This window comes from Herpailurus yagouaroundi, unplaced genomic scaffold (assembly GCF_014898765.1).
Source record: "Herpailurus yagouaroundi ecotype Mexico unplaced genomic scaffold, PumYag 182, whole genome shotgun sequence".
In the NCBI taxonomy this organism is placed as follows: domain Eukaryota; kingdom Metazoa; phylum Chordata; class Mammalia; order Carnivora; family Felidae; genus Herpailurus; species Herpailurus yagouaroundi.
In genome coordinates, this window is record NW_024412413.1 from 18,104,173 (window position 1) to 18,120,539 (window position 16,367).

Consider the following 16,367-nt stretch of genomic DNA (forward strand, 5'->3'; position numbering starts at 1 on the left):
AAATGCGGAATGTTAGCATTTCTATCCTCTGCTTCTGTGGTTCTCAACCAGGGGTGACTTTGCTCCTCGGGGCACCTCTGGTAATGTCTGGAGGCATTTGGAGGGGTTCTTACTGACACCTAGTGGGTAGAGGCCAGGATGATGCTACACATTATACAATACACAAGACAGCAACATAGTACCTAGCCCAAGTGTCGATAGTGATCGGGTTGAGAATAGTGTCTAGTTTCTTATAAGATATTCACTTATCTCCTTATAAGTCACTGTGAAGGTCTTGAATCTCTATATTAGAAACTGCTCTGCTGTTCTGTTTCTTTCTGTATAAAATAAAAGATGTTTGTAAGAATTACCTTTGATAGTACAATGAAGTAGCCAATAATATCGTACCCAGTGAAGACACACATGCATTTTATTCTCAGATTTGCTGCTGGAGACACGTCTCTTGCAAAAATGAGACTTCAAGAATGCTTAAATATCAGGAGAAGTTTGGTGAGAAAAATATCCTAGTTGGAGAAATTATGGAATTTTTAGCAGATTTACTATCTTTTCTACCGGAAGAGAGTGAAAGGTAAGTTTATACCAAATGTTCCAAGTAGCGTGTCTTCTCTTCCCCCCGCCGCCCCCCACCAAAATACCAGTGGCTGGGAGGTCTGGGGTTGACCCATCGAGGGTGCCTCACTTCTCTGACTGCAGCCTTGTTCAGAAACCTGAGAGTTCTGTCCCTGTCTGTCAGGACACTGACTGTAATGTATTTGAAAGGACCTCTTGGCCCACGAATTGTGTAGAAGTTTTTGCAGTAGGAAAAATACAAAGGAGTGTGATGTTGTTGTGTTTCCCTGAATCACTCCCAGGCCTTGTGAGGAAGATGTACAGCCGACCCTCAAACCACACAGGGGTGAACTGTGTGGATCCACTTATATATGGATTTAAAAAAAATAAATATGGTACAGGACTGTAAATGCATTTTTTTCTTCCTTATGATTTTCCTCATAACATTTTCTTTTCCCTAGCTTATTTCATTGTAAGAGTACAGTATATACAATACGTATGATATACAAGTCTGTACTAATTGACTGCTTATGTTATCAGTAACACTTACTTAACACTGTAAGTAACACTGTAAGTGTTACTATTAAAGTTTTGGGGAGTCAAAAGATATGCACATTTTCAGTTGCACAGGGGTTGGTGTCCCTCTCCACCGCCCCGCCCCCCCCCCCCCCCCCGCCAACAGCGTGGTTCAAGGGTTAACTGTATTACTGTATTTGTATCCTGACTCTGTGCAGGTCTCAGCTCCATTGTCTGTGGGGCCACACCCCATGGGTCTCCTCCTGGAAGACCCAGGCTTTCCCTCTGTGTTTTCCTTCTCCTCTCCTCGCTCGGGAAGTCCCGAGTTCCTCTCCTGTGACGCTTGGGGCTTTCCTTCTGCTCCCCACACAAGGCATAGTTAAGGCTGTTAGAGAAAAAACTGTTCATAATGATGTAGGGCAGGTCTGGCCCAGGGACCCAGAGCAGGGTACTGTGAGACCAGCTAAGGGGTCCTTGGCTTCAGGCAGGATGGAAATCAAACGTGAGCCAGCAGGAGGTGAAAGCATAGTTTACTGAAAAAAAAAAAAAATATATATATATATATATATAGAGAGAGAGAGAGAGAGAGAGAGAGAGAGACAGAGAGAGAGACAGACAGACAGACAGATAGATGGGGTGTCCAGGAGACTCGGAAAGGAAAAGAGCACGAGTCTCGTTTTTGCTTGGGGTCTGGGAGTTTTTACTGAGGATGGCGGTCTGGTGTAAGTGTCCCCTCAGGCATCCAGGAACCAGCTAGATCAAAGATGAGGGCCCAGGTGTTAGTTCTTGGAGCCAGGGGTCCTTGGCGTGGAGATGTCTAGCGCTGGTGGTCTGGAGTACCCGTGATGGCTTCTTCTGGTCATTCTCGCCCGGCCTGTCCTTAGATGTTATCTATTCCTGAGAAATCAGTAATTCCTTGTCCCTGGCAAGGAGGACATATGCTCTTTGCCTTCCGAGGCATGTGTAGAGTGGGTAGGGGTGCAGGTCCTAGCAAGAATAAAAGCCAGAAAAGAAGGAAAAAAAAACCAACTTTTTCTCTCATGGAGTCCCTTTGCTTTTCCTGTCTCAGTAACACTTGTTAAAGAAAGATAAGGTGGACTTTTTTTCAGGTCCTGCAGTGAGGTTTTGCAGGCGGAGAGATTGGACACAACCCCCAGTACAAAGAGAAGTTGTGTGTGGGGGGGATTGGTGGATGGAAAATTGCTGAGAAGAAACATCGGGGGTGAGGAGGATTCAAGCTCAATGGACCTAAGGGGATTCCTTATTTTTTTTTTTAATGTTTTCTTAAATTTCTTTAATGTTTATTTATATTTGGGAGAGAGCAAAAGTGGGGGAGGGGCAGAGAGAGAGGGGGACAGAGGATCCCAAGCAGGCTGTGCACTGACAGCAATGAGTCCTGTGGGGCTTGAACTCACGAACCGTGAGATCATGACCTGAGCTGAAGTCAGACGCTCAACCGACTGAGCCACCCAGGTGCCCCCGACCTAACAGGATGCTTGCTGAAAGCAGGCTGGCATGATCAGGCCTCACCTGGGGTATGATGGGGAATGAGGAACCCGGTTTTGACAGTGATCAGACACCAGGGGGCGGGGAGTCCTCTTTAAACGGACTTATCAGGATTCTTGCTAAAGTTGGACGGTGCAGAAATGAACACAGACATCCAAAAGTTAAGGCCTGTTTGAGAAAGAGTGAGAAGGCCATGAGCGGAGTTTGGTCAAGGAGAGATTCTTTGTCAGTTCCTGTGTTTGGGAGAGGGGTATAGGTGTCATCCTATGGGTGGAATCAGCGTTAGCATCTGCCGGGTTAGCATCTACCACTTCTCTCGACAGATGGGTGTGAGAGAAGGTTCTGTGTGAGTCCAGACGCTGATACACCCCACCCTTCCTTTGGCTCTGGCTCACACCCTCTCAGAGCCGAGTCAGCCAACCAGAAGGCTGGAGATGCTCTAGGCTATATTACAAAGTTGTGGAGTTTTCATAGTTTCTGTCCCTCCGCTCTCTGTTCTCCGTCTTACCTCTCCCCAGGCAGGCAACCTCTTCCCACTTTTGCTCCCAGGAGGGATGAGAGGTTGCCAATGGGCACTTAGTCTTTTTTGGAGTATTGACCTTCAAAAGCGTAGCCCAAATAAGCACGTAGTTAGGGTTAACTTTACAGGTGCTGTCCCATTCATTTCCTCGTTGGTAAAATGAGAGTGAGGATAGTGTCTTCCTCACAGGGTGACTGTGAGGACTAAGAGATCCCATCTGGGAAGTGCTTAGCAGAAAGCCTGGCACATTCCAAAAGGGCTCATTGAATGGGGTTCTTAGTATTGTTATTTTGCTCCGCATCAGGTAATTGTTTAGGTGCCGGATACCAGATAAGCCTCCTTTCGTTCCCCCTTAAGACCCGCACCTGTGAACAGAGACAGGCCTTTCTTTAGAGAAGCAAACAGCTTGACAGTGAAACCAATGCCTTGCAAAAGAAAAATCTAAACACTAGCATACTGACTGAGTCATCCATGCTGCCTGGGGCTGCCCCATCACAAGTCCACAGCGGGTGGGGTGTGAATCACAGACGCTTAATGTTGCTAGTCCGTTCCACAGGGGGGCCTCTGCGGCAGACAGCCTGACCATACTTGGATGCCTTTTGCCCAGGTCTCATTAGCAACGATCAACCTTCTGGAATAACAGGAAGCCTTTTTCCTTGTGGAAGGTTGTCCTTAGGTGACCACATCTTTCTTAGCGTTAGTTAAGACCAGGAGATATTTTGCTGTGCGACTCGCCTCCCCTCTCACACATGTGTAGATCCTTTGTCCCGGTGGCCAGGTGCCCTCGAGACAGCGCTCATGCACTACAGAAATGATCCGTGGGATCCTGAGGGCCTTGCAGCATGGGGGTGGGGAGGGCTGGAAAAAGGAGGTTAAATTAAAAGCAACAGGACAGAGAAGAGTGAATAAGCTGTCTTAAGAGGAACAGTAAATGTTCTCAGTAAAATAAATGTCATCTACTCTTTCTTGACTTTGTATCCACTCATCAGCAGCTACCCTTTCATCAGTCACCTTTTCAAGGTCAAGTTTCTTCCTGACTTCCCATTCACTGTCTTTGAACGTCTACCTCCATCCAGCTCCATTTTCTCTACTCCAGTGAATGTCATCAGGAACATGTTACATGTGTCCCTTTGTACTTTTTGATCTTGTTGGCCTTCTCATGCTGAGGTAAGAACTGTGCTGATGACTCCCTTCCGGAAACAACTCTCTCCTGGTGCCTGAGATACCCTCCCTCCTGGATCTCTTCTCTGATGATCCCTTCTCAGTTCTTTTGTGGGTTTCCTCTTTCTCTCACTGACTCTTGTTCAAATGATGGTGCTCCCTTGGGTTCAGTTCATGGATGCTGTGCTTGGACGCTGGTCTCAATTTTAGCCCCCCAACCTCACCTGTGCCTAGAGCTTCAGCCATAAGGTGCTGACCGCCTGCCGTCATGTTCCTCTTAGACCTATCATCTATTGGGTGTCTCCACTTGAGTATTCCAAAGTATTTGGGCATTTCCGAGTCCACATTCTCAAGACTGAACACGTCCACCCTCTCTTCCTGATGAAACGCGTCTTCTGTTTCACCCGGTGCAGACACCACGGGGTCATCTTGATCGTATTTATGATCAGTCACTATACTAAAGACTGCATGCGTTTTCTCGTCAAATCCTCAAAACAGTTCTGTTGAGCTCATCTTGAAGGTGAGAAAGCTGAGGTTCAGAAGATTAGGATGCTTGCCCAGCTTTAAGTGGTCGAGCCAGGATTACCACCCAGGCAGTCTGATTGCAGAGCTCTATGCCTAACTAACCTCCATGTCACTACCAGGCCTGTCTAACTTGAGAGCTCAGGTTCTAACCACGTCACTCTACTGGGCGATGCCCCAATGATCCCAGCACCAGGGCCACAACATTCACTGTAACGCCCAGGTGCAGTGGATCTCCTTTTTCGTCTGGGGGTCACTGCATCACCTCAGACCCTCATTCTTCCCTTGGAGTGACTGGCCTCCCTGACTGTAGCCTTACCTGCTGCAGTCTCTCCTCCACATTGTCCATCCAGGGGAAGTTTCTACAATGCATGTTAGATCACATCATACTCTTAATGGAGATTTTGCACCACGAAAGCCCCGAACCCTTAGGTTTGCACTTAGTGCCCTTCATGAGTGGCCGGTCCTTTGTTTCACTCTTCAGCCTCTGCTCCTACCTTAGGAAGTTCTCTGAGACACGGATTAGTTTTACTCATCTTTGAGCCCCAGCCCTGAATGTTTGTTGAATGAATGAATGAATGAATGAATGAATGCAAACCTTTAATTAAATTTTTCTTTTCTAGATGCCAAAGGAAGCAAGCAATTGAATATTATAAACAAGTGATACGAATAAAGGAAAATGCAGGGACTTTCACCAATTCCTCACTCGTCAGGAAGCAGCTGAGCATTAGCCTAAGTGACACCTTGTGTAAATTAAGTAATTGCTGACATATTTCTATTAGAAGAGGGTGACCTTTCCCTTTGACCTGCGTACTTGGCTTATTTTAAAAATACCTTCATTTTGAAGCAGGTAATTCCTGTTGACTATGTAAGCATCTTGTTTACCTTGTCTTATCAGGAAAGCATCTTAGTCTGTCTGGGCTGCTGTAACAGAATACCACAGACAGGGAGGCCTAGACAACAGATACCTGTTTTTCACAGTTCTGAAAGCTGGGAAGTCCAAGATCAGGTGGCAATAGACTTGTGAGAGAGCCTGCTTCCTGGTTCATAGACAGCTGTTTTCTCACTGTGTCCTCACATGGTGGGAGGACGGACACCCATTTTATGAGGCACCGATCCCATTCGTGAGGGGGTTGCCCTCATGACCCACTTACCTCCCAATGGCCTCATCTCTGAATGCCATCCTGTTGGGGGTTAGGAGTTCAGCAAAAGAATTTGGGAGGAGGACACACTCAGTCCATAATGGAAAGAAGTCTTTCCATCTTCTAGAAGTCTTTCCATCCGTCTCTCAATCTCTTGTGGGCGGGACACCGTGCCTGGCTAGACCCTGTCTTGTCAGCGTGGCTTCCCTTCCTGCCCATTCTGTTGTAAGACACTGTTTGTATAGGAATAGCCTCTTCATACTTATTCCTGTGACCCTGGAGTAACACGTGACTGAAAATCACAAATGGCTTTTCACATGGGCCTACCTTTGATTGAATGTTTTTTAACTTTTTTACCTTTATTTATTTATTTTTAGAGACAGAGCACGCACGCATGTGTGCACATGAGTGGAGGAGGGGCAGAGAGAGAGAGAGAGAGAGAGAGAGAGAGAGAGAGAGAGAGAGAGAGAATCCCAAGCAGGCTCCATACTATCACCACAGAGCCTGATGTGGGTCTCAAACTCCTGAACTGTGAGATCATGACCTGAGCCAAAATTAAGAGTCAGATACTTAACCAACTGAGCCACCCAAGAGCCCCATTAAGGGCATTTTAAATGTTAATTAACTTGTGTTATCATTATCATACATTTATTCATTCACTCATTCATTCATTCATTCATTCATTCATTCAACAAGTATTTGCTGCACCTTAAAGCAGTAAGAACATTTTATTTAGGACTGTTGCAATAGGGGAAAGAGGCCTCAGTACAAAAGTACACTCAATTCTGAATACAGCATGGACAAGTGAGAATTTATAGCCAAGGAGTAGGGAGGGAGTCAATGGATAGAAAATTCACCGAGAGGAAACGTCTGATGTAAGGAATTCGGGCTCAATGAACCTAACAGGGCTCTTGCTGAAGGCAGGCCTCACCTGGGCTGTGATGGGGACTGAGGAACCTGATGTCCAGGGTGATCAGTCACTGAGGATGGCTAAACTGACTTAGGAGGATTCTTGCTAAAACTGGACAATGCAGAGATGAACACAGAAGCCCAAAGTGAGGCCTGGTTGAAAAAGAGCTAAGAAGAGCCTGAACTGAGTTTGGTTAATTGGAGAATCTGAGGTGACAGTCTGTGGGGCAATAAATTCTACATTTTGTTTCCTCTTCTGGTCATGGTTTTGTGAGACACTTATTCAAAAATGAAGTCTTTCTGTGTAATATATCCTGTACAGCTTGTCTCCTCTCAATTTCAATCCAGTTTCAAGACAAATCTTAACCTGATAAAATTGTTAATTCTGGAGATTTTAGTACGAATCCTGACTATGAAAAGAGGATTTTTGTGATTTATGTTCCAGGCTACCTCTGACACAGAACCGTATTACTGTTCTCCTTCTCTGATAAGTGTTTTTGTTTATGTATTTATGAGAGAGCTCGTATGTGCACAAGTGGGGGAGGGGCAGAGGGGGTGGAGAGAGAATCCCAAGCAGGCTCCATGCTGTCAGTGCAGAGCCCAAGGCAGGGCTCTATGCCATGAACCGTGAGATCAAGACCTGAGCCGAGATCAAGAGTCGGATGCTCAACCGACTGAGCCACCCAGGCGCTCCTCTGATAAGTGTTTTAAATCCGCCTATTGAGAAATAATTTCAGTGGGAGTGTGGCTTTTCATATCCCATAATATCAAGCTGAATGTTCTGTACTGAATTGTTTATTTTGAAAGAAGTATGATAGATGAAGTTCACGTTACTTCCCTCTCCCTGGGATTCTTTTAAAAAAAGAAATGCCAACCATCTCTGTCAAATTTAGAAGGAAGAAATTAAACAAAAGCTCTAGTGGGTGACTTTCCATACGGTGAGTCAGTCCTCTCTCCTCAGAGGAGTTTTCAATGCTCAGCTCAGCTGTGGTCCTCTATAGCACTAGGTCTCTTAATCCAAAAGATCAGGTAAGTGACATAGACAAACTGCCTTTCAATTTTATTTTATTCTTTCCTTGAAAGAGAGAGAGAGAGAGAGAGAGAGCACACATGTGGGGGTGGAAGAAAGAGAGACAGAGAGAATGCTCAGCATGGAGCCTGACTTGGGGTTCAATCTCTTGACCCTGGGATCATGACCTGAGCTGAAATCAAGTCGGATGCTCAACTGACTGAGCCACTCAGGCATCCTATGCATTTCAATTTTAACTTCCACATATAAATAGTTATTTCCTCAAACTCTTAAATTTAGAATCAAGACTTTTTTTTTTTTTAGAATGGGTCCTCTGATTAGAATTAGCCATCACCTTTCTCAAAATGTATCACCCACAATTTCCAGTTTTAGTTTCTGTAGGGTGAGAACTTGGACAATTGTCATGGTTTGTGTAAGATCCTTCTAGGTTGCTATCTCTTTCTTCCCTCCACCTTTTATGGCTGTCTTGTCCTGGAATTTGAAAGAATTCCAAGGCATTCAGCCTGTTTTTCATAGAAAACAACTCTCACTTCATTTTTTAAAGTAGACATCATGCCCAGTGTGGAGCTGAATTCAGGGCTTAAACTCACGACACTGAGATCAAGACCCGAGCTGAGATCCAAGAGTCAGATGCTTAACCACTTGAGCCACCCAGGCACCCCACCAAAAATGTATTTTAGATCTAATACTCTGTGGCTGATAGAGGATGGGGCTGGTAAGAGAGGACTGGAGAGTCTCCTGTGTTAACTGAGACCAGGACAGTAGAAATAGAAAGGGTTGTATTTGAGATTTCAGAGGTAAATCCAACTGTTTTCAGTGCTTGATTGGATGTGGGAGGTGAGGGAAGGGAACAAAGGTATCCCCCAGTTTATGGCCATACCAGAGGTGATTGCATCTGCGTGGATGAAGTTGTTGCCGTTCTAAGACAGGAAGCATAGGTTGAGAGTTGGGGTGGGATCCATGGTGAGCTAATTTAGGGCATGTTGAGTTTGAATCTCTTATGTGAGTGGGGACATTCAGTAGGCAGTAGAGTATATGACTCTGGTGCTTAGGAGCTAGAAGACTGAGCTGGAGAAAAATATTTTGGAGTCCTTAGCAGATGCTTGGTGGGTCAACCTGGTAGAATGGTTGAAAGAGCCAAGAAGAATATAAGACAAAAAGATGGCAAGAGATAGAAGTTGGAAGAATGCCAGTATTTAAGGGCTGGGCAGAGGGAAGAGTTGCAGTGAAAGATGAGGAATGGCTCTAGAAGGAGGCTGAGAATCGGTAAAGTCATGGAAGCTGAGAAAGGACAGGGCTGACAACTGACCACCAACTTGAGAGCAGACCCTTGCGCCACAGGGGTCGCAGGGAACCTTCAGTTTTGGTGGAGTAGTGGTAGGGGCAAAAGCCTGTGTAAGAGAGAACAATGAATTTGTTCCCTCTACTCAAAAGTGGGGTCTGCACAGGCCCCTGAATCGGTGGAATGAACTCATGCAGTACTGAGGCAGAGGACAGAGGTTGCTGCTTGTCATGTGCAGCCGGGTCCCTGTAAGTGGACCTGCCAATGGTCTCAGTGGAGAGGGGTGGAGCGAAGGACACCCTCCATCCTTCTCCCCGCCCACATACCCTCTTTTATTGTTTCCTTTCAGGGCAGAAATGGAAAGCCCATGGAGACATCCAGTTGCAACATTTCACTTTGAGACAATGATAGCTTTCTCCCTCCCTAATATGTTTATAGACACACATTTATTGAAAGAATGAGGAAACAAGCTTAGTTTCTCAAACTGAAGGACTTCTGAGGAAGAAACTTTGGACATGCATACTTAGCAAACAAAAAAACTTTCAACAAAGAACCTCTAGGCAATGCATAATCCTCCTTCCTCATTCACATTTGCAGGACACCTTCTGGGTAGAGAACATAGAAGGGGATTGTCTCTACTTAGCCCATTCATTCCCACACAGGTGCACAGGTAGGGGGGACTCCCTGTTAGGCAGTGTCCATAGAGTTGATTCGATTTCCTGAGGACCTCCACCAACACCTGAGATCTTCCTTGTTAGCTGGTGGCAACCACCTGCATTGCAACTATGGACTGGGGATTAAGTAAACACAGGGCTGGCATTGGAAAATCCCACATGTTAGGTGACAGCAAATATTAGAGGAAGCAGGAGGCTTAAATTGTAGTAGAATACAGACCAGAAAAGGTTGTACTTTAGAAGAATACTTAAAAGGGCAGAGGATTGTCTTTGGATAAAAGATCTTGCTTTCTTTTTCTAGAGGAGATAGTAAAGTTACCGCTTTATTTTTTATTTTATTCTTTTAGTAATGTTTATTTATTTATTTGGACAGAGAGAGAGACTGAGAGTGAGTGAGTGGGGGAGGGACAGAGAGAGAGGGAGAGAGAATCCCAAACAGGCTCCACAGCACAGAGCCTGATTCGGGGCTTGATCTTACGACCCATGAGATCATGACCTGAGCCAAAATCAAGAGTTGGACACTCAACCGACTGAGCCACCCAGGCGTCCCCCACTTTATTTTTAATATAAGCAGTAAAAAAGTTGGCAGCGGGGGATGAGGAGAACTTACCATTTAAAATCTGAGAATAAGGGCGCATGGGTGGCTCAGTCAATTGAGCGTCCGACTCTGGCTCAGGTCATGATTTCGTGGTTGATGAGTTCGAGCCCTGCATAGGGCTTTGTGCTGACAACTCAGAACCTGGAGCCTGCATTGGATTCTATGTGTGTATCTCTCTCTCTGCCCCTCCCCCACTTGTGCTGTCTGTCTCAAAAAGAAAATCAACATTAAAAATTTTTTAAATCTGAGGACAGATTTTCAACGTAGTTGGTAGGCCTGTCCCCCACTTTTCTTACCTCTGATTCATATTCTGTCCCTAAGTGCAAAATGAAAAGATAGCTGATGGTTCCTCCCTATCTATATTTTTATGGAAAATCTCCTAAGGATCCATTGCAACAGGGAGAACGGTGTTGTCTTTACCTACCTCTAGAAGTTATAGTGCTTGGATCCCAGGGACCTGGCTTTGAATCTCAGTTCTGCTGGTTTCTGGACAGAACCTCTCTGAGTCTCAATTTTCTTACTGGCCAAAAAGTGATAGTAATAATGTCCATAGGGTTATTTTGAAGATTAAATGAGATGATGTATGCAGAAAGACCCAACAGAATGCCCAATTAACGTTAGATTCCCTCTCCATTGAGAATGAAGAGTTCAAGTAAGAAGAGGCTCGGTGACTTCCATCTACTTGAAACGAACCCATCCTGGTCTGTCTTCTTCCCTGGGCTGGGAGGACTGACCAGGCTAGGTCGTGCTGCCCAGCCAGTACTGATTCCAAGGGAGGATGGGATGGCCTGGGGCTGGGCCTGAGGCAAGGCTGTCCTTTCCTGAAAGCTACAACACTTGTTGCCAGAAAGAGAGGACTGGATTGTGTCTGAGGTCAGAGCTACAGATACAGGTGCAGAATGGATCCTGAGGGTACAGGGGCCTGAGGAGCCAAGATGTGTGGCCAGGAGGGAGTCTGAGGAGCAGGAGCCGGAAACTGTGTGTGTTGGGGCAGTGGCAGCTGGTCTGTGTGGCAAGTCGGAGCCTATTAAAGGGCTTTGGGCAGAATAAACATTCTGTGCGGCCTGGTTATTGGCATCCAGAAGATCTCGGGGAATGAGTTCTTGCTCAGCTGTCGCGTGAGACATTCTGGCTCTCTTCTTCTCTTTACCTTGTAAGGTTAGTTAAGACCAAGGCAACGTGGCCATCCAGAGCAGGGTCACTTGTGAAAGTGCCTTCTGCTCTGCTAGACATAACATCACAGGGAGTTATGAAAATAATTCGAAAAGAAGAAAAATAGCCACAGATTGCTAAGCAGAGCCAATAGCTACAGCTCCCTACGAGACTCTGAGACCTGGGTTATGACTCATGAGGCAGAGCTACAGAGAAGAGAACATTTCTGCAAATAGAAGCCACGGCTGGTCCTCCGAAGAAGGACAATCCAGGATGAGGGAAGCGGCAGCCTAGTGTAGCAGTCAGTGGAGGACACGGGCTTGGGGATGAAGCAGACCTTGGACTGTTCTACCATGAACGGGAGCTAGTTACTTCTTCCAGTCTTCTCCTCTTTAAAAGACAATAGACATGCACTAAAAGTTCTCTGGAAGGACGCGGGTTAGGAGAAGACTGCACAGATGAGGACCGAGATGGGAGAGACGCTTTTTACTTCATAGCTTTATACATTTTCATTGAACCACGTGGATGTGTGTCCTAGCAAAAGGCTAAATGAGAAAACAATAGACAAATGATGATCATCCATACCTTTTAGGATTACACAGGCCCGATGGATGGCAATCGCATAATTTACCGTTGTTATTATTATTATTAATATGGGGCCGGTGGTTTTTACCCTTAAGATCTTGGCAGTCTCTTTGTCACACACCCAAATCGATGTCCTGTATGCACTGGCCTTACATTATGTTTATAACTAGTGGTAGAAATTCAGCTCCTTAAAATGGGTCTTGTAAATGGGTAAAATGAGTAAATGAATAAATGGGTAAAATGAGTAGATGAATAAATGAATAAATTTACCACTTGCAGTTTAGACTGTTAATATATATGTGTGTATATGTCATATATATATATATGCATATATATATATAAACACATTTTAGAGAGTTATATTACATTATTGACAGTGGCACCTGGCTTTATATAATGAACACCTATAGACCCTTTGCCTATATTCACCAATTGTTAACGTTTTTGGCCACATTTGCATTCTTTTTCTCTTTCATACATGCATGTCCATCCGTATTTTTTTTCCAAACTATTTGAATGTCAGTTGTTGATATGACACTCCTGTTTGTAAATACTTCATCATGTGTCTTCAAAATACAAGGACGTTCCCCTAAATAACCACGATACACTTATCAAATCTGGGAAATTGACCATTACATAAGGCTGTTATCTAATGTGCAGTTTATATTCAAGTGTCCCCACGTGTTCTAGGAAATATCCTTTTTTTAAACGTTTATTTTTATTTATTTTGAGAGAGTGCGTGTGTGCATGCACGAGAGGGAGGGGCAGAGAGAGAGAGAGGGAGAGAGAGAATCCCAAGCAAGCTCCATGGTCAGCACAGAGCCTGACATTCAATCCCATGACCATGAGACCATGACCTGAGCCAAAATCAATTTGTATCTGATTGTTTCCTTATATTTAGACTTGGATTAAATGTTTTTGTCAGGAATACTATAATAGATGATGTTCTAATGCCATCTTTTTTTTTGTTTATTTATTTTGAGAGAGAAAGAAAACATGAGCAGGGAAGGGGGAAAGAGAGAGAGAGAGAGAGAGAGAGAGAGAGAGAGAGAGAGAGAGAATCACAAGCAGGCTTTGCACTGTCAGCTCAGATCCTGACATGGGGCACGAACTCACGAACTGTGAGACCATGACCTGAGTTGAAGTTAAAAGTAGGCTGCTCAAACGACTGAGCCACCCTTTTCTTAAAAATAATGGAATGGTTCACGTAATCTTCTCTGTATCATTCCCATTTTAGTATATGTACTGCTGAAACAAGCACCCAGTGCCATCTTTTATAATTTTTTTTTTATCCTTCTCTTTTAAGTATGTGAAACCAGGAGTAATTTTTAAAAATGCTAATATTCTTATTTTCAAATATCCAGCAGGTCAGTTATTCATAAATGACTCCGGTCATCACGTCATGACTGAAGCAGTGGGCTATCTGTACAGATCACTTGACTTAAGGGCGACCTACCTGGGATCTTCTCATTCGTCAATCCATGGAATCCTGCAGTGAGTTTCTGTTCTGGGTCTCAAAAAGAAACCTGCTTCTGGCTATTCACGTGACACATGTGGCCTCTTGACGATTTCTGATCTTTTGCAGACTTCTGAGGGAAATTGAGCGGATCAGGAGTAGAAGATGTTGGCCTCAAGGCATGAGTCAGCAATATTTCGAGGGTTCTAGGAATGGCACCTCATTATGGGAGTACTTGCTTAAATTAGACTACCACAGTGCTCAGAGTTCTAATACAGTGAGCTCTGCGATACGCATGAATGCACATAACCTACAGAGAGTTAAAAGCATGGACTTGGCACCTCATATAATTTCAGAGAAATCAAAATGTGCTTCTGGAAAAGGGAAAAAAGTCTCGAGACCCATCGTTTCCATTTCTGTTGAGGAGAAGACCCGACAGAAGACACAGGATAATGTGGAGCCATGGACTGGCCCAGGAAAAGGAGGTTCAATGAAAAAGAAAGATTATTCCTCTAAGGTTTTATCTTTGAGTAAAATGGATGGTGTAGTAAAGGTTTCACGGCAAAAGGTTTTCTCAGCTAAAGGTGAGGGTGGAAAAGGCCAAATCACCACAATTTACCGGCATCCCTTGGCAGGAGGGTCTCTTAGCACAAATAATCCCTGGGAATCCATATCTGAGCTCATATCAGAAAAGTGGCTTTTTCATAGCCCAGAATACAGTTCAGTTCCCCAGAAGAGTTTTTTTGCAGGGAAGATCTCAGTTTGAAACCAAATTGTTGAAGACCTCAAATGATACTAATAAAGTATAAAAATGATCATGGGTGTATTTGTGTTTGAGATTTCTTAATACTTGCTTTTATTTAGAACTCTTTGATGAGATATTTTCTTTTATAACTTTTAGAAGTGATGATAATCAAAGTCTAGGTCTTGATTTTTTTAGTTCTTTAAAATATGTAACAGATTGTAGCTAAAAACAATTTTGAAGTGATTCATATTTACATGGTAGGTAGAAGAATGTTGATCTCACAGGGTTCCATATCTAAAAATATGCTGAAGCAGTACTATTAAAGTTCTAATTGTCTAATTGTGTTACTTTTACATTGATACAGTTTATTTTGAATTTATGAATTGATTTTCCTTGTAAACAAAATTTATAATTGCTATCACCAAAACTTTTTTTAATGAAACATGAATAAGAAAAGATAAATTGGAATAAATCAAAACCATAAAGTAAGTTTAATGTACCAGAGTCCATGGATTTATTTTTTGTTTAAGTTTATTAATTTTTGAAGGAGAGAGAGATACAGTGTGAGCAGGGGAGGGGCAGAGAGAGAGAGGGAGACACAGAATCGGAAGCAGGCTCCAGGCTCTGGGCTGTCAGCACAGAGCCTAATGCGGGGCTTGAACTCACAAACTGTGAGATCATGACCCGAGCCGAAGTTGGACGCCCAACTGACTGAGCCACCCAGGTTCCCCCAGAGTCCATGGATTTAATATCATATCTATATTATTCTTTTTTTTAAAAAATGTTTATTTATTTATTTTGAGATAGAGCTTGAGCAGGGGAAGGGCAGAGAGAGAGAGAGAGAGAGAGAGAGAGAGAGAGAGAGAGAGAGAGAATATCCCACACAGGCTCTGTGCTGTCAGCACAGAGCCCAACACAAGGCTGGATCTCATGAACTGTGAGATCATAACCTGAGCCAAAACCAAGAGTCGGAGGCTTAACTGACTGAGCCACCCAGGTGCCCATATCCTATCTACTTGAAACATTTTAATTGCCTCTCATCAGTGATTTGTTACCCATTAACTGTTAAGGATTACTTATTGGCTATTTTATCACCTAACTAAATTCTACAGAGTATACTAGGAAGCCAGATGGAAGAATGGGCTCAGCAGTGGGACCTCAGGAAAATTATTCCACTTCTCTTGACCTCAGTTTCATTATTTATAAAATGGGAGAAATCACAGCTCCTGTTTTTCAGTATTACTGAGGGGATTGCATGAGAATGCACATAGCAAGCCTTTAATAAATAGTTATCTGTAAAGGTCTAACTCAGAGGCCATCTTTTTTCAAGAAGCATTTTCCGACCCCTTCAGCCAACAAGGTAAGCATAGGTGAATGCTTGGGTTATTTGTCTTAAATCGTGACTTATTTCACACATGGCAGTGTGGTCTTCCAGGCAGTGTGCCAGCCTTGAGTTATTCCCTGTACTCCAACTAACACCCTGCTCAACAGTAACCACAGTAATCGAGAGCTTGGGGAGTCCTCTGAGTTCAGCGATCCTCAGCGGGGTTCTGGGTGGGCCTTTCCTGCAGCAGCCAAGTCTGATTCAGTCACACAGAAATGTCGCATCGTGGGGGTTACTGTTTGTCTTTGGTGGACCACAATGCATAGAACAGGTGCAGTCTAGCAGATGTGAGGGAAGACAGGTGCACCTGTGAAGGTAGGCAGACGCAGGAGCAGTGTGGCGGTATTCTGAGGGCCTCCCTCTCGAGGCAGGAATTTCTGGAGGGGCACTGGCCTTCTAGGCGGGGGCGGGGGAAGAGGATGACTTTCAAACAGATCAGCCCACATGTGGGGCCTTGGCCCAGTTGCCCCTCTTGGGCGGCGCTGGAAAGATCCAATCTTGGGGACCGAGGGACCTTCCAGACCCGCCCCCGCAGTCCAGCAGAGAGCCAGAGTTCAGACGCTGTTAATGCCGAGAGAGGTCACGTCCTGAATCCTGGGCTAGAGGCACTTTGTCCATGCAGTCAGAGTTGGGGGG

The 16,367-nt window shown here is 44.5% G+C and overlaps 1 protein-coding gene across 1 annotated transcript in view; it reads left to right on the top strand.

The window, feature by feature from the left end:
* The window catches only part of LOC121041016 (putative tetratricopeptide repeat protein 41), a 76,665-nt gene extending 62,254 nt beyond the window's left edge, over window positions 1-14,411 (top strand). The window contains 6 exon segments of the mRNA XM_040491836.1: window positions 420-481; window positions 484-568; window positions 5,398-5,531; window positions 13,511-13,640; window positions 13,732-14,347; window positions 14,349-14,411. Of these exon segments, the coding sequence (XP_040347770.1) occupies window positions 420-481; window positions 484-568; window positions 5,398-5,531; window positions 13,511-13,640; window positions 13,732-14,347; window positions 14,349-14,411 (1,090 nt within the window).
* The last annotated feature ends 1,956 nt before the right edge of the window (window positions 14,412-16,367 follow it).